At 42.5% G+C, this 23,261-nt stretch overlaps 1 protein-coding gene across 7 annotated transcripts in view; it reads right to left on the minus strand.

Annotated features, from left to right (window-relative positions):
- FAT3 (FAT atypical cadherin 3) overlaps positions 1-23,261 on the minus strand; it is a 529,225-nt gene that overhangs the window by 128,846 nt on the left and 377,118 nt on the right. For 5 of the 7 annotated variants that reach the window (XM_072993570.2, XM_072993568.2, XM_072993566.2 and 2 more), the window contains exons 6-9: positions 22,561-22,875; positions 18,684-18,894; positions 18,174-18,242; positions 4,540-4,679 (exon numbers count right to left, since the gene is read on the minus strand). In XM_072993570.2, the coding sequence (XP_072849671.2) occupies positions 4,540-4,679; positions 18,174-18,242; positions 18,684-18,894; positions 22,561-22,875 (735 nt within the window). The remainder of the gene's footprint in view (positions 1-4,539; positions 4,680-18,173; positions 18,243-18,683; positions 18,895-22,560; positions 22,876-23,261) is intronic. The other 2 variants (XM_072993569.2, XM_072993567.2) reach the window with 1 other exon arrangement.

Raw genomic sequence — 23,261 nt, forward strand, 5'->3', positions numbered from 1 at the left:
GAGGGTGGGAGGAAGGAAGGGGGGAAAAAAGACCTATTAATGTAATATTTGCTCTCATCACCATTATTAGTAAGCAACACAGACAAAAGCTTGCCTGGCTGGTGTTGGATATGACTTCCGGTTTGTGTGTTTTGTAACGCTTGCCTCAAAAAAGGACGTGAGGGGTTAGCAGCTCTCCACCCTCCTAAAATTTCTGGTCTTCTTGGACTACTGTTTAAGATACAGCTCAAATCTGAGCCTACCTCTCCTCTATCAGAGAGAGAGATGAGTGAAGACTCTGGTTTAGATTTAGTATTTGTTAAAATCTGCAAATTTAATAGAGCTGGAAACAGGAGATAAAACACCCATCCATACCTCCACTCCAGCCAATCTGAAAGGACAATAACTCCATCTAGTCATTATCACAATTGTCATCAACACGAAATATAGAGAATGCAAGGATGGAGGGCATTCTCTATGTGAGCAGTCATGCATCTGAAGAAGAGCCCCATTGATTTGCAGGTTCTACATGTGAGCAAGAGTCTTTCCTAGATTTTTTTTTAGGTGAGCAAAAAATCTCTTAGGTTCTACACATGAGCAAGAGAATGTGATGATGGATGCCAGCCCAAAGTGACAACACTAGGCAAGAAGGATGCAGGATTGACTCAGTATAAGGCAGATTTTCTATCGGTTGTTGTGGGTTTTTTGGGCTCTTTGGCCGTGTTCTGAAGGTTGTTTTTCCTAACGTTTCGCTAGTCTCTGTGGCCGGCATCTTCAGAGGACAGCACTCTGTGCTCCTGGCATCTTCAGAGGACAGCACAGTGCTGTCCTCTGAAGATGCCAGCCACAGAGATTGGTGAAACGTTAGGAAGAACAACCTTCAGAACACGGCCAAAGAGCCCAAAAAACCCACAACCATTCCATCCCGGCCGTGAAAGCCTTCGCGAATACAGATTTTCTATGTTCCTAATCCCTAGAAGGAGTCCAGGTTCATTAATGTCTTGCTAAGCACAGTCTAGCATGACATCTAATGTGTACGGAAGCTCTGAGTTACACAGTTTACTGTGACAACCCCTTATGTACTCAAGCTTTAAGCTACATTCAGGCAGAAGAAGAGATGAAGCTGTCCCATTTCTAGCACTTCTTGAAGAAGAAAAAGAAAAGGTACAAGGAAATTTATCCTGAGGCAATTAAAATAATGGCACAGAAAAAATCCAGGCTTCTGTAAATTACTGAATCGCCTTGAGCAGTGAGTGATGATTCATTGAGGGAACCCCCCTCCCCTACAAAAACCCCTTGTTGGCCTGGTCCTCCTGCCTCAGTCTTTGCTGAAGTTAATCAATCTGACAAGCACCTTCATACCCCGTACTCAGATAATAAATCAAGTAAATCAACATCCTCCCTGCTGCCGCCACTGTCCTGCTTCAAGTCCTAGGGAAGCCGCATTAAGATGGATCTTTGTTGGCGTGAAAACATTGGTGGTGGCCGCCTGTCTACAAAGGGAGCGTGATGGCCAAAGACAGGTGATTAACACAAATAAATATAATCTTTCAAAGACCTCGCTTTGGGAGTCAAGTCAGATCAATTTTTTAAAGAAAAAATCTGCATCTTTCTCACCCCAAACCTCCCCCCCTCCAGATGTCTCCTTGAATTTATGAAGGAGGTCTTAGTTCCGTCTAAGGTCTCGTAAGTTGTTTTGGTTCGCTGCCATCAAAGCTAACACATGAGTAACACAACCCCGTGTGAATTTTAAACCGTAGTCATTTGATTCCCTTTACTACCGTAGTAATGTGCAGTGTGGAGAGGCTGGGAAAAAGGAAAGGAAGTCATAAGGGTTTTTACGAAGGGATGGGGGGGCAGACACCATATAATAGGCAGGCAGCAGCGGTGTTGTTATTGAAGAAACTAAAAGCCGTTCCTCAGATTCACGCCGCTGGTCACATTACCAAACCAAAACATCTCTGGCACTTTTACAACGGCCCACTTTTACCACTTCCAAATGCACAGCGAGCACACCGTCCGGGCAAAACATAAATACTGTAAAGGGCAAGCAGGTGGTATGGAATATATTGAAACGGGATTGTGTTCCATGGCTTAGAGCTCAGCTTTTACACAGACAACCTTAGCTGTTCTGCCACAAGAGAGGAATTTGAGCCGTTTAGAGAAAGAAAATTGACATAGTGGATAATTTCTTACACTACCCACTTTTCTTTCTCTCTCTCCGCTCTGTGTGTATGGGTGTGTATAGCAAGTGTCATTAGAACTACAGGTGTTTTTGTGTATAGAAGGCAAAGGGCTACATGCTGGGGTGGGGAAATAGATGTTTAAGGACTGTCTGGAGATTGTTACTGATACTTCTCCATGGCAAAGTTTCGTTCTAACATATGGCCATATGGCAAAAAAAAGAGGGAAAAGAACATAAGAACATTAAAAGGAACACAAAAGGATTGTGTTTCCATAGAAATATATTCTTAAAAAAACAACAAACACAGAGAACAAATAGGATTAAAATATAGATTTTGATTTCTTAATTTCCACATGCTTCTCGATGTCACTTCTCAGTTGTCGCTTTTAGACTTGGTGGTCATGGGTGCAAGTGTGGGCAGATGGAGAACAGAGTGCTTAACCTTTCTCCCTATGATCATCTTCCACCTATATCTGTGGGTTCTCCATAGCCAGCAATCTTGGACATGTTTTTTCCAGGACAAGGGTGTTGGCAGAAGAACTGGTTAGGGAAGGAACCACAAAAGAAGAAATAGGGCAAATATCTTTTCCAGTTGCCACTTGTTTTCCATACCCTTACTTGCAGGAAACAATCAGTAGCGTTAGTTCTGTGTCAATCAACACTGGCTAGACTGTTAGGCACTTTATAAATACAATAAGCAAACAAATCAAATGAATGAATGAACAAGTGATGTTATCAACTCGCTGGCTGAAATCCTGTTGCTTGGCATATTAAATCATGCTAGAATAAGCCAACTGAATCAGTGGGGATTTAATGAGTCAACTCATCTGCAAGTTCCATTTATTCAACAGCTATTCTAACGGCAACTTACTATGTAACTACTAAGAAAGTTGCAGTTAGAGTAAGCTCATTGCATCAATGGCATTTATGGAGGAGTTGACTCACTAAAACCCCATTAATTCAATGGGTTTACTCTAGTTTCACTTTGTATACTAAGAGGATTTTGATCAGTGTGAGTGATACTATAATATGCCTTTCTTTGTGGGTGTTGTAGTAAAAAAACAGGATAGTGTAATGGATGGAGCATCAGAGTTGGACTCAGGAGCCTGGTTTTAAATCCCCACTCAGCTATGGAAATGTCCTAGGGCAGTGATGGTGAACCTTTTTGAGCCCGAGTGTCCAAACTGAAACACAAAATCAACTTATTTATTTCGAAGTGCCAATACTGCAATTAAAACCCGAATGCTGAGGTTTAGTTCAGAAAAAAAACAACTGCTCCTGCACTGCAAGGGTTAAATGCTTGGTTCCCCCCCCCCCCAGTATTAACAAAGAAATACTTACTGGTCCTCCAATCCCCCCATTGGGCTAGACTGGTAATGGTCGCCATTACACCCCTCCGCTGGATCACTGCAACAGCAGAGGGGAGTGCCGAAATCCGGGATCAGAAGATGGGTAAGTATTTCTTGATGGCAACATATGGCTCACATGCCCACAGAGAAGGCTCCGTCTGCCAGCTGTGGCACGCGTGCCATAGGTTCGCCATCACCGTCCTAGGGAGTGGCAATTGTAAACCACTCCTGGAATGTCTCACACACCTCAAAAAACTTATTAGAGGTTGCCTCATATTGGAAGAAAATGGAGGGTTCATAACACCAACAACTTAGTCATGGTGTACATACAGGGGCCCAGAGCCTTCCTATGACTAATGAAAATTTTCTCATATACAGTGGTGCCTTGCTTAGCGATCGCTCCATTGAGCGATGAATTCGCATAGCGAGGGGGTCCGGGCCATCGCTGGAGCGTTCGCTCAGCGATGGCCCCTATGGCGTTTTTTTCGCTGTGCGACGATCGCTAAGCGATTCGCTTAGCGATTTTCGCACAACGAAGCGGGGGAAAACAGCTTATCGGCGGTTCCAAAATGGCCGCCGCAACTTTTCCTGCCTCGCTTTGCGAGGGCCCGAAAATGGCCGCCCCTATGGAGAAGCTTTGCTCAACTGTAAGTTTAGGGCCCACTGGAACGCATTAAACCAAGTTTAATGCGTTTTAATGGGTTTTTTTGTTCCGTTGAGCGATGTTTCTCATAGCGATGGTTAATCCGGAACGGATTAACCTCGCTATGCGAGGCACCACTGTATATGTGTATCTAGGAATAGAAACAAAATCAAAGGTATTAAGACTCATAGGGTTTTTTCCGCATGAGTCACTTCTTCAGACATAGTCCATGTATTCAGTGGGCTGTGATCCAAGAAAGCCTACACTGAGATAAATTGTTCATCGTAGAAGCTCTACCATATCTTTGCTTCCCCTTTGATTTTGCTGAGAGAGACTAAGATACAAAGATGCCTCTTTGAAAAATATCTATATTTTTAAGCTACCTGAGTGCTGGCCACGTTTGTTCCATCGGTGACTTCCACAGTCATGTTGTACATCGACCTCTGCTCGGCATCCAGGGGCTTTGCGATCACAATGGTCCCCACACCTTTGTCTGCATCGAAGGAGCTCTCGAAATTCCCCCCTAATTGTTGTTACAACAGAAGGTACAATTAAATCTCTGGAACAGGGTTTTTTTTTTGCCATTGTTGAAAAACAACACCTACAGATCAGGGTATGGTAATTTACAGAGAAGCATCGCACAGAGCATGCACTGCACATTAAGCAACCTTTGTTCTACGCTAGTTGTTCCTCTTTCAAGCATCATTTGTATACTGCAGAACAGATGTCATAAAAGAAAAGTGGGGGAGGCATCAACAACCGATAACTGCAGACAAAAGATTCAGCAATGCATCCAAGGGAAGCATAATTGATTTCTTAAAAAGGCTCTACAAGGCTATTAACCTACAGAGACTTATGCCCTCGTTAGTGTGAACAAGCAATTCCCCTCTTCATTAAATATTCACTCGGGAGCAGGATTCAAGCGTTATTTGTGTGTCGCTTCTGGAGAATTCAACAGGCACTGAAAACACAGTTCATATAGTCCTGAAGGCTCTACAACCACCTTTCATTTAGCTGTCTTATGCCATTCCTTGAATGTAAAGAATATGCTCTACAAATCCACGTTGTCTACTCCGAGGATAATCTTGATGCCTACGTACAAAAGCCAGCCCCTAATAACGCTTCATCCATTTCCAGCACGACTAATGAAAAGAACAGGATGGGGATATAGAAATGAAGGGCAAAACAATGCACGCAGGGGCTGGCTTCATGCCTGGGATCGCCATGAGCCTTAAATTACTAAGAGGGTATCCTTTCAGTGTAACCTTCCATTTCCTTTCAAACAGTTGTCGATCTTCTCAAAGAAGAAAAAATGAAACATTCCACTAAAGCAGTGGTTCCCAAATTTGGGTTCCCGGAGGTTCTTGTACTAAAACTCCCAGAAGTCTTCACCACTAGCTGTGTTGGCCAGGAATTTGGGGAGATATCATCCAAGAACATCTGGAGACCCAAGGCTGGGAACCACTGCACTAAGGGGTATTGTTTGGGGTTGGGCAGTGGCAGCTGGTTCAGATTCTTCATCAGCTGGAACATCCAGTTCTCACTTATGGTAGAGGAGAACTAACTTCAGAGAGGTGTGTAGTTTGCCGCTTCCTGACTTGATATGAGCTGCTATCCCCAAGTGCATCTGTTGTCCTTGGAGGTTGCTACACGAGGTATTCTCTGACTCCAGTTGGGTTAGGGGGACAAAGAAGAAAAGCCTGTTTTCCCTGCAGAGGTTGCCAAGTGCTTTTGAGGGCCAAACCTGCCTTCTATGGGAAAGTTACTTTTTTGGACTCTAATTCTGGGAAGCCACCAGACAGCATGTCCAGCAGGCATGGGGATTTTTTTGGAGAAAAGGCCTGCCCTGGAAGGCTTTGAGACCTAATCAGATCTATGTAAAGGTAAAGGTTCCCCTTGGCAATTTTTCCAGTCGTGTTCGACTCTAGGGGGCGGTGCTCATCCCCGTTTCCAAGCCATAGAGCCAGCGTTTTGTCCGAAGACAACCTTCTGTGGTTACATGGCCAGTGCGACTTAGACACGGAACGCTGTTATCTTCCCACCGAGGTGGTCCCTATTTATCTACAGTGGGGTCTTGACTTGAGAACTTAATCCGTATTGGAAGGCGGTTCTCAAGTCAAAAAGTTCTCAGGTCAAATCTGCATTTCCCATAGGAATGCATTGAGAACCATTTGATCCGTATCTGCTCTTTTCCGTCCATAGAAACTAATGGGAAGCTGCTATTCCGCCTTCGACCACTAGAGGGGGATATTTTGTTTCTTTTTTTCTTAGGTCAAGAAAGGTTCAGGGAAGGCAGGGAAAATACAGTCCAGGCAGTACAGTACCAGGCAGTCCGAAGACTGTCTCCAAATCCACTCTCTAAACGCTGGGAGGAGTGAGGAAACAGACAGGCACCCTTTTCACTGCCCAACAGTTAACTGAAAGTTCACATTTTGCACTTTCCCTGCCTCCCGCGTGGTTTTTTTTCAGTTCTTAACTCAAATCTAAGTATGTAAGTCAAGTCAATAATTTCCTATGAGAGTGGTTCTTAAGTCAAAATGTTCTTAACCCGAGCCGTTCTTAAGTCAAGACCCCACTGTACTTGCATTTGCATGCTTTCGAACCGCTAGGTTGGCGGGAGCTGGGACAAGCGATGGGCGCTCACTCCATCACGTGGATTCAAACTTACAGCTGCAGATCTATAGAGCTTACAGCACAGAGGCTTCTATGGTTTAACCTGCAGTGCCACCACGTCCCTAATCAGATCTAGCTCCAGCCAAACTTCTTATTCCTGCCACAGTGTTAGCTGGAGACTTTCTTTCTGAAAAGGTGAGCCACATCCAGGTGTCTGTAAGGTGTGGGTAACTTAAGCACAACTCCCAGAATGGGGAACGATGGCATCTGAAGACCCCCCATCTCTTAAGCACAGTGTGGGGGCTTCTGGGAGCTGTAGTCCCAAACAAGTAAGCTTCCAAACTCTGCTTCTATCTCTGACATTGGCCTAGCTCCCAACAGCAGGGATTCCTTAATAGGGGTGCAATACATTGCTCGGTGCAGAACTCAATAATCTTACACAGCAGTTCTTGAAATTATGCCGAACCTACGTCCTCATTCAAGCACCGGCCATCATAATGATCAGAATTTTGCTAGTCAAAAATACTGGGCAGTAGGGTTCAAATCATATGGCACTTAATCACAACTGACAGCGAATTATTTAGTATTAAGATCATTTTTATTCAAATTAACAACAATCTGGTATTTCTTTTTTACATTTTAACATCAGCTCCCTGCTGCCCTAGTTACGCTTTGCACCTTGGCTAAACTAAACATTTCTACATTTCCTTTGACTCTCCCCAATTACCTTTTATTAAAAAATTCACATTTAGCATAAAGGGAAAAAAAATCAGCCTTTCCTCATGGTACAGGCAGGCCATAAATAACCTGTGACTCAGTGAATTGATCATTATGTTCAGAAACATAACGGATCAAAAGAGGAATCACTGTGGCTTTTGCTGGCCTCCTGTGCCTTGCAGTGAAATAAATCCATCGTAATTGCAGTTTAGAAAAAAAAAAGCTTCCTGGTGATGGAGACCAAAGATTTTTTCCCCCTCTCCTCCAGTTTTAACTAGAAGCAAAGTAAATTAATGGACGATACAGGCCTGATCCTGAACACTGCATTTTTACTTTTGTTTGTTCCCATGCAGAACAGCAATACATCAGGATGCTGAAAACCCGCTGCTGAGATAGGTCACTGTATCTATGACAGAGGGGGGCAGATATTTTTTTAGTCCATTGATTAATTTTATCTCCTCCTTCTTTCCCTCCAGCTATTCTCTTGAACTGTTTGAGCACTATGGAAAATCCTTTATTGCTTTTTAAACCTTTCTGGGGGAAGGGAGCAGAACGAAAGGGTTTCTCTTTTATTTCAACATTGCAATTGGCGGCATTTGTTCACCAGCTTTAATAACACCAAAGGATAATTGCATATTTAACATAATGGTTTTTTTTTTAAAAAAAAAACAGTCTTCTACTCTGCATATCACCTGAATGAAACACCAAATGGCTTAAATTAAACGAGAAAAAAAAACCTGGCAGCTTCCTTACTTAGCCCAGTCCCCATGGATTTTCCAGTAGGTCTCAGTTTCCAGGATTTCCCCACCCCACCCCAATCATGCAGCAGAGTTGCTTCAGTGGTCCCCAACCTTGGGCCTCCAGATGTTCTTGGACTACAACTCCCAGAAGCCTTCACCACCACTTCTGCTGGCCAGGGTTTCTGGGAGTTGAAGTCTAAGAACAGCTGGAGGCCCAAGGTTGGGGAACCACTAGACCATTAGTTCCCAATCTGCTCAGCTCTCAGAAATACTGGCCAGCACAGCTAGTGGTGAATGTTTCTGGGAGTTGGGAACCGATGCTCTAGACATAAACTAAACCTCCAGTCCCTGCTGGTTCCCAAAGCAGACTTGGTGCTTTGGGAGACACCTGCTCTTATTATGCATCTCAGCTATTTATAACAAATGGGAAAGCACCATCTTCATCACAGCTTCCCTATGTATAGCGTTAAGAGAAATGGAGCACAATGCTTCCTATTCCTCTTCACATTTGGAAACTTAAGGTTTTAGACTGTTTTGATGGTTTCAAAACCATACTCCACTTTTGTGTCTCCAGGGACTGAGCAAAATTGAACTAACCATTTGTTATTCAAGTGCTTGAAAGTGTTTGCTATAGTAAACAAGACAATAATTGGGTCCAGTGGCTTCCATATTAAGAAGTGACTTCAAAAGGAGGAAGAGAGATGGTGGTGGTAGACATAGGTTTAATCAGACCCTGACAGCCACTTCTCTGCTCAGACTGTAGCAAGGTCAAATTACAAATCGCACATGCAGTATGTTGTGAATGGGCCATTTTGTATTTCAATACAAGCCATGCCTGTATTGAGTTATATAGACCAACAGAACTCAACCTCACATCTGCAGACCACTGTCAGGATACACTGTGGCTTCAGGAAAATCTATCAGATTACCATGAAAAACATCTCTATATGATCACGAAGCTGATTCTAAGCATCAATGATGAAAGGGGCTCAGACTACTATTCCTGATGGTGGATGTGTGGTTGCAGAAATGCAAGACAGAGCACAGCAGGAGTGGCAGCATGTGTCAGCAGTGATTCTGCCCATTGCTGGCATGCAGTCGAGCCCCCACTGCCTTCAACTTGCCCCTGTGTTCATACCCTCCACTGAAGACTTGCTCCAAATGCCTCCTTTACTGGAAATGTAATAAGTACACAAAAACCTTCCACTATCCACTACTTCCTTTTTCATCAGTCTTCTTCCTCTGCACGAGGGCTCCTTTTGCTTTCTTCTGCATTCACCAGGCCAACTAGGTTTTCTGGTCTCTTCCCTCCCAACAGTTTGTAATATCTGAGATCTGCAGAAGAACCCACTGCACAGAGTGCCCCTTGAACAAATAAATATTCCAGTCTTGACCTCAGCTTCCTCTCTGCTTGTTAGGAACATCTCCCACCTAGAGACTGAAGATGGTATTGCAGACTATGGACATATTTTAATCAACTGAATATAATTATGATATTTCAACATAAAATAATCCTGAGCGGCACATGACTAGAGTTCTACTACTATCTATGGAAAGGGTTAATGTCAAGAGTTCACAGTCTCAGAGTTATAGTAGAAAACACACACACACAATTATTATTATTATTATTATTATTATTATTATTATTATTATTATTATTATTATTATTATTATTATTATTATTATTATTGAGGATAATATTGATGTTAGTAGTTTACTGTGTGTTTTCCTGAAATCTTAATTTAAGCAGTTAAACAGATAGAATTAGCACACACAGAAGAAGAATAATTACTTCTGTGGAAATGTTATTTTAATGCATTCACTTCAGCAGTGAAATGATATAGTCTCCCCAACCACCTCAGAACTTCACTTTTCTGTTGCATCTATAGACCAGATCTCAGCTCCTTCATGCTGAGATGCTATAGTCTTAACCTAGGACTTAGACATTCAAACACATTCTACCACTTACCCCCCTACTGTTCTCTAAAAAGCCATATCCTAGTGTGGACTTTCATAAATTGTCTTTAGAGATGGAGTACCTTTGGCCCTCCACGTTGGATAAATTGTTTCTATCATGCCTCTTTCTGAGCCAGTCAAGGTAAGACTGGTAAGCACTGATTTTCAATGACATCTGAAGGGCCACAGGTTTTCTCGCCCTGTCACTAAAGAATATGGCACTGTGAACCATATTCTAATTCAATTTCATGGAAAAAGCACATATATACCAACGCCTTCTGTATGCATGTCTAAAGGACTTATCTCATTTCAGCCACTATATACACACACACTTAACAGCATTTAATTGTAAGCGAACACATAATTGTTCTTGACATTTAATTAAAATTAGGGAGATATCAAGGTATTAAAACATTTCTATTGGATTATATGCCTTTCATTTAAATCTTCCCTTCACTTTCCACGGGCAGGGGCTGGGCAGAGATAGGATATCTCTTGATCAGTTCAGGGAGAGAAAAAAAAACCTTTTTCAAGACAAGATTTGCAGATTTTTTTTCATTAAAAAAACTGATGAAATGAGGCTAGCCTTGGGACACTACACTTTCTTTTTCCAAAGTGAATGTTTTATGCTGATAACTGGGGAGGGAAGGAGGACGGAAAGGAAGTAGTGACTTTTAATTTAAGTTTCTTTGTAGCCATCTTAATGAGCAATCAGAAGCTGGTGACCTTATCAGGCCTCACTTCTTAAGAAAACTTTGTCTTTAAAAGCAGAAGGAATTAAAAGGGAGAGATAGTACAGCTGATGCTTTTAAATGCTCCTTTCCCCCCTCCCCTCATAAAAATATAGATTCATGTCAAGTAAATCTGATATCTGTCTAAACCTTTTAATGGTCCCCAAACCCATCTTTTCTAAAATCCTCACACTCTGCTTAATTAATTCCTCTTTAGTACATCAAAGACTGTTTCGGAGTGAGTTCAATGATTATGTATTTTCCTGTCTACTGTTTCTTGCATACTCATGCTAGGGATGTTATTTTGAATCTTTTCTAATATATCTTTCAAAATGCTTTACTTTTTTTCTTTTAAAAATGAAAGACTGGAACTTATTTTAAAAGCAGAGGTTTAAATCCAGTAGTGGGTTTGAAAAAGAGTTACGTCAGTGTTGATTTAGCGAGTGCCACTGATTTAACACGTATGTTTTATTTCTATCAACTATGTTCAATGCAGAATTTGGTTAAAAAGATTATTCAAAAAAAGCCAATAATTATGCCTTCTTTTGCCCAGGTATATCCCTTTAAGACCTCTAACTTACTTTTTTATATTTATTAATTATTTTATTTAATTAGATTTATACCCCGCCCATCTAGACAGATAGTTTACCCTGGGCGGCATTACAAAATTTAAAAACAATAGAACCAATGAACATGCAAAAAATCCAAGATGTAAAAATGTAAATATTAAAATACAGCAGGAGGGAAAGCCTACCTAAATAGCCATGTCTTAAGTTTACTTCTAAACTTCTTATTATAGGTCATTCATCAAGGATAAAATTAAGGGAAGTAGCAGTAAAGAATGTTGGAAGTGAGTGGGTGTAACCTAGCCTGCAGTCAAGAAAGAATAGCAAGAAAACATCTCAAGGTTTCCTACGTAGATCACCCATCCTTCAACATGAGATTGCTGTTCCTAGGATTTTGGTGTTCCTTCTCACACCTTTCTCTCATCCCTCTAAGGAGGAGACATTTTGTTCTTTAGATATGAAAGAAAGAGCTATGACTCTAATTTAGTTAGCAAGAATTAAGACTGCCATCACTTTTCCTATCACAAGTTTATTTTTTTAACAAAACACAAGCATTGTAAAGGAATCAGGCCCACACTTAGAAAGAAGTGTAGAGGTGATTCCTTTACAAAGGGGGAAGTGTAATCAGGTAATCACTCAAAGATACCTGGAATTCTTCCCCCGAAATAAACTGTGAGAACATTGGCTGCCTGACTGCTTTTCGCAAAAAAACGAAAGAAGAAGAAAAAGCACAACCCCACCCCTCAATGATGATGGTGGGAGGGAACAGTTATTGTTTGAGGTCAACCAGGCCTCTGGTGAGGCCCTTGGGAATATCGTATTTTTCGCTCCATAAGATGCACTTCCCCCCCCCAAAAAAGTGGGGGGGAAGTATGTCTTATGGAGCGAATATTGTAAAAATTGTGCAATTTGTGGACATACATGGTTGGGCTCTGTACTCATTAGTAGCGCTGGCACTACAGGGCATCTGTAGCAGCCCTGTAGGACCAGCGCTGCTTACAGGACAGCCAGATCACATGATCAGCCAGACGCTGGGGGGGGGAGAGAGAGAGAGAGAGAGAGAGAGAGAGAGAGAGAGAGGAGAGCACCGCGGAGGAAGGCAGACGACTCATCCAGGTACTGTAAGTAACAGATACCACAATACAGAGGAATTCCTGGCTGGGTTACCGGCTGGTGACATTAAGGGGCACATATGGATGGCAGTATCAATTAAAGGGCACAATATGGATGACAATATGTGTGTCTTATGGTCAGGTGCGTCTTATGGAGTGGAAAATACGATAGTTTCCCAGCAAATGCATTGGTTGCATCACTGAAGAGCCGAGGAAGAAAGGTTTCAATTGCTCTAAGAGGCAGATCTTCAAGAGAGGGTGCCTGCAATTGTCATGAACCAAAGTTCATGTAGCAGTTTCCTTCTGGTAGTCTGACGCTCATTTCCAGCATGAAACCGGGCCATAGCCTGCCTTATTCATGAACTTTATGTGATCAGTTGCTTTTTAATGTTCTCCTTCAATAGCGGACTGTGTGTCCCATGACAGTTTTCATTAACTTTTTTTCTGAGCATGTCGGCGGGGAGAAGGTGGGCATGGAATGTCAGGAAATGGCCATTTAAAGACTGACAGGTGGTGCAAACTGTGGTGAAGGAGAGGAGAAGCAGAAGATTTTATTCAGAAGACGTTGAGTATACTCACCATGTGAACAGAAGGCGTGCTCAACTTACGCATACCCTGATCAAGTTTGCTGCCCTGAATGTATTGTTTTGTTTCATTAAATGAATGGAGGATGGCATGCCCGAAGAGGAGAAGACTCTGTTATCTGTCAGGATTCTTCATTTGAGCCAGAACTCTGAATTTTCAGTTAATATTTATTAGGTCCATGTCTTTAGGATGATTAAAAACCAGTGACGAAAGAAAGTCTTAGGGAAAACACATGATGATCAATGCCTGGGTAAGACAGATCAAACGGATTATTTATTTATTTATTTCATTTATATCCCGCCTATCTGGGATTAACAGATTAGCTCTGTTGCTGGGCCTCAAAGGTCCAGCTTGGGCATAGAGCAGGGCTGGGCGGGTTCACTATCTCCTGACTGCCAGAAAATAGCTTGTGCTGGACCGCACTACAAAGAATCCAAAATGCAAATTATTTCTTTCTCTAATTCCTTTGTGGTATTCTATTTGTACTTTTTTTTTAGCATTATTAAAACAAACCAACAGACAGGCAGTTTACGAATGGTTTTAAAATGAAACTATTTATATTTTTGTTGCTTTTTAATGTATTTAGCAATAGTTTTTACCTAACATTTTTAGTATGTTTCTTTAATTCTTCAAAAATATTTGAATAATTTACTGGGTTTTTTTTTAGTTTTTAATTTTGTGTTTTAAACTATGTATGCCACCTAGGGTCCTTTTTTATGGAGAAAGGCAAGTTAAACTATTTTAAGTAAGTAAGTAAGTAAGTAAGTAAGTAAGTAAGTAAGTAAGTAAGTAAGTAAGTAAGTAAGTAAGTAAGTAAGTAAGTAAGTAAGTAAGTAAGTAAGTAAGTAAGTAAGTAAGTAATATTTTTTGCCCCTTTGAGATTTCTGAGTTGAAATTGCGGGTAGCCGGCTACCCCCTCAGGATAATCCTTCATCTTTTGAGAAGGAGCTATGGAGGATTTCTGAACAAATACTAGAAGCAATGAAGAGTTGAAGGATAACAAGCAGATGAGTTTTGCTTCATGAAGAATTATTCCTTACAAGGCAGAATGATTCCTTGTAAAGCAAAGGAAGAACAGCTTTGCCAGCAGCTTACTAGTGCTGGTTAGCCAGCTAGCTATCTCGTCAGCCTCAGGATGATCATAACTCCCCTAGCTGAATTCTTTCAATGTGCTGGGCTTAACTCTGTCCTATTTTCAAGGGTCCCAGAATTCAATTTTAGCTGGTCTAAGAACATGTATATTTTGACACAGTTTTCAGTTCCTTTTGATTCTTGCCCCTCCATCCTTAAATATGCACATAGCAGCATTGTGGTAGACTGAAATACAGAGCCTTCCCAGGAGATATTTGTGTTTGTGTAAGTGTTGATCTACCCAATTACTTTTCTTGTATTTATGCTCAAAGTAGTTAGATTTCTCATTTAAAATGACTTCAAACTAAGATACTCCAAACAAATCCACTACAAAAAACATCTCACAATCAGGTTCTGGATCACAGATGGAGCTTTACACTGTAGGACCTCTTTATTCATGGAATGAGTATCTACTAATTCACTTGGCCACAGTCTGAAAATATTAAAAATATTAAAAGACAGAAAAAAACTATTTTAACATGTATTACCAAAACAGGCCACTAGAGTGAGCCAGAGTCCATTCTATTAATATTTGTTAGTGAAGAACACATTGCATGCTCTCTGGCATTGTCTAGTGGCCAGTTCTGGTAGTACATGAAAAAATAATCTGTCGCCCTCTTTTTTTACCATGCTCTCTCTCTCTCTCTCTCTCTCTCTCTCTCTCTCTCTCTCTCAAATGAAGTTAGGACTCGCCACTGTGCTTGTGAGTAGAGTTAGCCTATGTAGCCTTGAGTAAGCTGCAAAGTCCCAGGGTCCCCATAGAAGAAGGGAATGGTAAACTACTAATGCATACTCTCTACTAGAGAAGGGCATGAACTGCAGGTTTGGCGGTTTGGAGTGGTTCATTTCCCTGCTGAACAGTTGATCTAAAGTTCCGCACACTTCTCCTTCCAGTGGGTGGCTGCTCAGCAGCAGCGCCCTGCCCTGCTTCCTCTGGGGTGCTGCCACCAAATGGCCACCCGATGGAGGGGGAGGGGTGCTAAGCAACGGGTATAAATTTAAGAAATAAATAACATAAAAATAAATTTGTGCATATTGTCCTGTGGAAGTAGCCTTCTGAAGATGGCATGCCAAACAGTCTACTGGGATTGCCAAGGGTCGAATCTCTGGCCTCCTGCATGCACATCAAGATGCTCTGCCAATGAGCTGTGCTCCCTCCCCAATGGAGGTTGGGGGGGCTGTAGAGCAGGGGTCTCCAAAGTACGGCCCACATCCAGCCCGCCTGGCCTTTTTTCCCCAGCCATTCCATGCATGCATGTGGGCAGGCAGGCAGGAGTGTGTTCAAGTGGGAGTGCTTGCCTGTGTGTGGATGGGCAAGCATGCGTGCAGGAGTGTGAAAAGTTTTGAGACCGCTGCTGTAGAATGCGGAGAAGGGACAGGTACTATGGATGAGCATCTGCTCTGCTGCCATCTTCTTTCCATAGGGCATGAATATTTCTCTTCAAGGTGTAGTGGCAGTCTAGATCAGTGGTTCCCAACATTGGGTAACCCCAGTGTTCTTGGACTGCAATTCCCAGAAGCCTTCGGCACCAGCTGTGCTGCCCAGGGTTTCTGGGAGTTGCAGTCCAAGAACACCTGGTTTATTCTAGGTTGGGAACCACTGATCTAGGTGAATGAGAATAAGGAACCTAGCAGAGATTACTCATACCTTGTATCTGACGTTCTTCTCCTAAATCACTGTTTTTCAAAATGATCAAGGGGAGAGTCACCTGCCTGTGCCTCTGGCTCAGCAGGCATTCCAACAGAAGCAATTTTGCAACTATCAGCTCTATTCCTAAACTCTTCTATGTGCTCCTTGAGTCCTGCTCCAGTCATCAGGATTTCAGTCATTACAGTGGGCCCTCGACTTACGAACGTAATCCGTTCTGGGAGGACTTTCGTACCTCGGAAAGTTCGTAAGTCGACCTACCACTTCCCATTGAAATGCATGGGAACGGAATTAATCCGTTCCAGCATTTCAAAAAAACAAAAAATAAAAATAAAAATAAAAAGAGCAAGTCCCACGCTGGGACTGCAAAAACTCTCTCTCTCTCTCTCTCTCTCTCTCACACACACACACACACACACACACACACACACAAAACCACAGAAACATAACCCCCCCAGTCCAAACCCACCCTCCAAAACCAACCCAGATCAAGTTTTTTAAAAAGGACTTACCAGTCCAAAGCCTGCTGGTGTTCTGCTGCCTCCACGCGGCCGGGGGCGAGCGGCCAAGCACCCGGCCAGCTCTAGCCTCCCGGTGCTGGGTGAGCTTCGGTGGCTCCGAAGCCAAAAAGGCAGGGAGAAAGGGCGGGAACTTCGAATTTCCTGCCCTTCCTCCCTGCCTTTGGAGCTTTCAAAGGGCTTCCTCCGACGTCGGGGGAAAGCCCTTTGAAACCTCTGAAGGCACCAATTGCGGTGGCGGGGACCCCCAGGGAGGCCAGACTGGCCATTCACCATTCCGCCGCTGCCATGGTCTCTGCGCTCCCTTTCTATCGCTCTGGAGATTGTAGTGGATTAGCCACTCCTGGCAGAAAGTGGAATGACAAGCCTCTCTGCCAGGTCAAGGACTGGTTAATCCGTCGTGAGCACATGAGCAATAGGAAGGGAGAGCGGAGCCCGCAGCAGTGGTCGACTTGGCCCCAGGGGGCCGGACCCTCATTATCTGCACCTGTGGGGGGATATTCATATATTAATACGAATACCCCCATCTCTAGTTTAGACATGTGGCCTCATCCCCACCACTTCTGTTCCTTCCAGGGATCTAGAAGTTTGCACAAAGAACTCTGTGCAGAGAGATTTTCACAAAGAATTAGTTAGCTGGCTTAATAAAGACATCACCGTGGCTTGAATTTTAGAATATGTCTTATAAAGCAGCACACGTGCCCTGTATCTTCTCTCTGTATATTGATTCTGACCAGCCATGCATGATTTTATAGCTGTGCCCAGAGCATGTTGCTCTGCCCATGGCCAATACTGTTGAGAGCGGAGGTCCCCAACCCCCGGTCTGCAGCCCAGTGCCGGTCCGTAGCCTGAGCCAGACTGGGCTGTGGAGACAGACCTCCTGCCCCAACCCCCCGCATGCACTCACCCCCACACAGCTGATTTGCACGTGCACGCGCCACACCATTTGCCCATACGCATGAACACACACACAAGTGCTACCATTTGTGCATGCTCACGGGAATGTGTGCACCCACACAAGATCCACGCCACCATTTGCTCATGCGCGCGCACACTCTTTTTTTCTTTTTGTTAAAAGGGGCTGGATGATGATCAAGGCATGGGGGTGATTTTTTTTAAAAGAAATCAAACAGAGGCCATGATGCCGAAAAGCTTGGGAACTGTAAAAGATTTAAAGGTCAAAACCAAAAAGCTTGGGAATTGCAAAAGATTTAAAGGTCAAAACTAACACTTCAGATTGGGCCTGAGAGTCAGTGAAGTTGCTACAAACTCAGTATAATACGCCCCATGTGGCTTGCAATAGCCAACATCTTAACTGCTGCATCTCAAACCCGTTACCACATCTGGACAGATTTTAAACGCAATGCCATATTGAGGGCATTACCGTGATCTAGCAGTAATATTTACAGACTAGCAGCAATATTTATAGGCTGGCAACTTCTGTGGATTTTGCAAACTCTTTAAAAGGCTGTTTGGGGAGGATAAAACTGATGATTGCAAGGAAAGGCTGTAATTAGGCATAAATATGCAAACTGCTGACAAACGGAAGAACAAAATCCATGTGGTGTCTCTCAGGAAAATAGGAAAGATACAAGTACAGTTGGCTTCAGAGAACTCATTTTATATATTTGCAGGAAGAAGGTGGGAAAAAAAAGAAATACAAAAAAGGCAGCTTATAAATGTGTTTGCGCTGAAGGTACCTTCTGTTGAACAGTTCTGCCCACAAGCTGTCTGTAGGATATAGAACATCTCTCGAGCATGCTTGCCACCTTGAAGCACAGCAGTCGGAAGCAGAAAAAAAATGAAAACAAGAAAACAGAATGCAAAAGGGGAAAAAAGCGTGAAGAGAAAAGAGAGAGAGAAATGAGGGACAGCCAATCTAAGTTACCGTCAAAATACATTTAGAAATGAGATTAGCAAACTATGGTCAGAGATTTTAAATGACAAGACAACATTAGGATTGCGAGTCAATCACATATTATGGAAGAGGAAGAAACAATCCAGCCATACAGCTTAGCTAAGGCATCATAACCGAAGCATGAAAAAGTAGTATAGTAGTACAGTAAGTTAGCCATTTTCCGTACAGCACCACAAAAGCAGTTTTAATGTAGGGGAGCTCATCCCTTGTTAGTGTTCTTCTTATCGAAAATTTACACACTACTGTCCTCCCCTCCATGAACAGGACTTTAGGACACCTTGCCCAAGCTTACCGACAATGTCAAACCACAGTGGGATGTTAGCAGGTTGCACAGAGACCACGCCAACGATTTCGGTCACTCGGTCACTTTCCATGACAGTAAAGTTGTAGAACGGTTCATCGAAAGTCAGTGGGACCGGCGATGGAGGGGGTTTCTTAATCCATTCAATGTGCAGGCGTGCGGTTGAAGACTTCTGTGGCCGGCCATTGTCTACTGCTTTTATCTGTTGCACGTGTTAAGAGAATACCAGTGACAGTTTAGCATGTAAGACATTTACTCATATTCTTTTCTTTAAATCATGTAGTTTACTTCTCTGGTGAGTTTCTAGAAACTATGACTTAGTGATAGGGTGCCTGTAATAAGAGCCCTGATCAATACCCAATATCTTTGGCTAAAACAGTGCTTTCACCCTTCAGATAGTTTATACAGTGGTGCCCTGCTTGACGACAATAATCCGTTCTGTTAAAATTGCTGTTAAGCGATATCGTCGTCAAGCGAAAGAAAAAGCCCATTGAAATGCATTGAAAACCAGTTCAATGCGTTCCAATGGGCGAAATACCTCATCGTCCAGTGAAGATCCTCCATAGGGGAAGCCATTTTCTGTTGCTGTCTTCCAGAAACAGGTCCGGAAAGCAGCGGGTGGCCATTTTGAAACCCGACGATCAGCTGTTTTTGATCGTCGTAATGCGAAGAATCGTAAAACGGATTTTCTCCATTCAATCATCATTTTGTGATCGCAATAGTGATCACAAAAAATTAATCGTGATTTTATCGTGCAGTGGGGTAATCGTCAAGCGGGGCACCACTGTACTATAATTTCCACCCATACAGCTGAGGTAAGGCATCCTAATCTGAATACAGGGTATTCAGAATACAGTGGTTTAGGTATCTGGCTGTGGAGCCAGAGGCTGGGAGCTTGATTCTCCACTGTCTGTCTTCGCAAGGGCTGGATTTGATCATAGAATCATGGAAGGGGCCTAGAAGGCCATTTAAATCCACCCCCCTGCTCAATGCAGGAATCCAAATCAAAGCAGAAAATTGGATGTCCAATTTTCTTGAACGAATCCGGCACTGGAATGCTCACCACCCTCTGAATTGGTTACATTGTCATACTGCTCTAACTGTTAAGAGTTTTTTCCTGTCAGATGACTGATGCTTTCGTTCAACTTGTTACTGAAGAGTTTACCAAAATCTGTGAATATCTTCATAAATTCGACAGAAAGGAATTAATTTAATAGCAAAGCAAAGCAAAATTGGGCAGGGGCAGAAGTCAAATCGACACATTTGTCCGTATCAAGTTTTAGTCTTTCTGAGAAGACCAACCTCGAGGAACTGAATGAAAAGACAGTGGAAGATGATGGTGGAGTCCGTGGTACATGGATGTCCACAGATCTAAGTTGTTCTTTGCATTAAGAACGTGCTGTCTCTCATTTAAGCCAGATCCCAAAGATTATCACGGTGTGAGTTCTGAAAGGCACCTGTTTACAGAGCTGTTTATTCTCATTTTGGAAATCACTGCTAAGGCTTATAAAGGAGGTGGGACGTGGTTGTGGGGGAAGCTATTGATCTGCATGGCTCATCACCAGACACCTGTGCCCACTCAATATTTTGCTCTTTGCCATTCATTTAGGTTCCTCCTCTATAAAACCACTTCCAACCCATGTAAAACCATTCCAACTTTTACATAAATGGACTCCAATTAACCGCCGGCAAAAAGACGAGCCTGCCAAGTACTCTTTATAGTCCTTAAGACCCAGATTGCTTGGGGGTTGGAGGAAGCCCTCGTGTACATTTGACAAGCCATCTACTTGCATTTTCAGTTTGAATGGGGACACCTGAACTCATCTCAGTTAAAAGAGAAGCTAAAAGCTTTTAATGTGATAGTTCTGGCCGGTAGTCTGTTGCCAATGGAAGCCCATGTCACAATACATTCATTAGTCTTTAAAGTGGCACACGTCTTTCTACTTAGTTCTTGTTTATATTTGTCTGGTGGAGGACAGCCTCCAAAATCAAGTATTATTGATTCTAAATGCACTGTGTTAGAGATGAGCACTTACCATTGTTCGGTGCAAAGGATCAGTCCCACAGGTGCTGCGTGGACCCCCGGGATTCTGCATACCCTTGCTCCCACAGGCACCCACTCAGAGGTAGTGGGGCAGAGAGATCCAAGGCTCTGCTTCTGATGGGGCACCCACAGGAAGGGGCGGGGCATAGAATCCAGGGCTCCCGTGCAACATGTGTGGGTCCAATCCTCTGCACCATGTCCATATATTATGTTGGATATGTTGTCAGGATATAGGTACTTATTTCCATATGTGGTGGGAGTGTAAATCATTACCGAAATTTTGGAAGTCGGTACTTAAAGAAATCTGAACAATTACAAAAGTTACACTAGCAGTCTCCCCAAAATTTGCATTATTATCTATTTTTGACAAAGAGCAGCGGGCGAAAAAGATATTCACGAATATGGTGATGGCAGCTATATTAGTGATTGTGAAAAATTGGAAATTTAATCATATGTTAAAATTAAGTGAACGGTATACCAAGGTTTGCAAACTAATAATTAATGATAAGTTGACATGTGATCTAAGACTAAAAAAAGAATGATTAAAAGAGAATAATTTTGTTGATATAGGCAAGATTTTTTGGACTCTCTATTATTGAAAAGACAAGGTCGGTTTAAAGCGTATGGCCAAACAAGAGATATCGCCTTTTTGGAAGGGGTATGGGGCATCATAATCATTGGTTTGGGGAGGAAATATATCTCTACCGGTCCTGTGATGGGTGCACTAACTTAAGATGTGTTTGTTGAATTGATATAGGTCATGTGGTTTTTTAAAATATTGTCTATTATTTATTACCTTGGTATAGTTCTATATAACTTGTATTGCTTCATCTTTCATTGTTTTCTTGTAATAAAGCAAGTTCTGAGGGCCACACACATACTTTGAGGGGCACACTTGGTTCTGTGATCTCTACAACTTCTCTTACAGCAGGACCCCCTACCATAAAGGGATTGGTTCCAAGCGCCCCGGGCCTCTGTGGATGTTTAAAAATACAAATTGTAGCAGACACCATTTTAATAGTGAACACTATATATAGCATGATCTCTGCCTCCCTCTACTGCACATGTCTGGTAAGTTCATCTTTAGAAATATATATTTCTAGGTTTTTTCTTTTAATATTTTTAATATTTTTAATATTTTCTGACCATGGACAAGTGAATCAGCAGATACGGTGTTTCTCCAAAAATAAGGCAGGGTCTTATATCAATTTTTGCTCCAAAAATGCACTAGGGCTTATTTTCAGGGGATGCTTTTTTTTTCATGCACAACCATCTATATTCATTCAAATACTGTCATTTCTTCTTTTGGTTGCTACATAATGGTGGAGGGCAGGGTTTCACTTAACTAGGGCTTATTTTTTGGGGTAGGGCTTATATTACGAGCATCCTGAAAAATCATACTAGGGCTTATTTTTAGGTTAGGGCTTATTTTCGGGAAAACAGGGTACTGATCCCACGGATACGGGAGCCCTACTGTATAAAAAGGGGACTCTTAACTGAAAAAAGGCCATTTTGTGCCATCTACTAGCCAAAATAAGTTGATTTTGTTTTTGTTTTTTTAAAAAAGATGGGGCTTTTTGCTGGCACAAAATATGGCAACCTCCCCCTGAAGATTGTAGTGTCTCGGGATACTGGTATCAGAAGAGATGCTTCTAGAGACAACCTGCTCTTGAAATGTACATACATATACATACTAACAACAACACTTTAAACCTAACAAGGTCAACTAGCGTTGAGGAAATCTCCTGTTGGAATAGAATGGCAGCAAGCAAACTCAAAAGCATGAATGAGAAGTGCAGGTTTATGTTAATAACAAATGCTTACAGTCAAGATATCATAGCTCCCAGCGGTAAACTGTTTTCTAGAAGAGACCATCCCCGTCTTTGGATCAATAAAAAACTTCCCGTCCTCATTTCCATCCACTATGCTGTAAGAAATCTCTGCGTTAGGGCCTTCGTCTTTGTCGAACGCAAATGCTCTGTAGATGGGCTCTCCTCTTTTCTTGCGGTCCCGTTCCGGCAATTTGATCTGGTAGACTTTTTCCGGGAACTGGGGCTTGTTGTCATTTTCGTCCAGAACTTGAACCACCAGCCAGACGGTGGACTGCTTGGGAGAGGCGCCTCCGTCCGTAACGGTCACCTGAGGGGGAGGTGGGGGAGAGGAATGAACAAAAAGAGAGAACTCTAGTTCTTTGCCAAAGTAGAGTTTCAAGGTTTCCAGAAGATGGAAACCGTGACAGTTAAAGTGGTATCAAATTCCTATAACTGGGTAGTGTAACTACAGTACAGAAAGAAAATGAGAGAGAAGGGAGATGTTATATTCATATGTTGTCACCAGGCTATGATTTGTTTCGCTAAACTGCAGTTTATCTGTATTGCTCCAAACCACTACTCCAGGCACAAACAGAAGCCTAGGATACTGGCCATTTTAAATTTACAAGGGGGAACTTTCTCCCTGCCTTCTGAGCCCCTCCTTCCCCATCACACACATCCATTATAATGCCTATTGAGGTTTTCCTTTCCAGG

The sequence above is a fragment of the Pogona vitticeps genome, chromosome 3, assembly GCF_051106095.1.
Source record: "Pogona vitticeps strain Pit_001003342236 chromosome 3, PviZW2.1, whole genome shotgun sequence".
In the NCBI taxonomy this organism is placed as follows: Eukaryota; Metazoa; Chordata; class Lepidosauria; order Squamata; family Agamidae; genus Pogona; species Pogona vitticeps.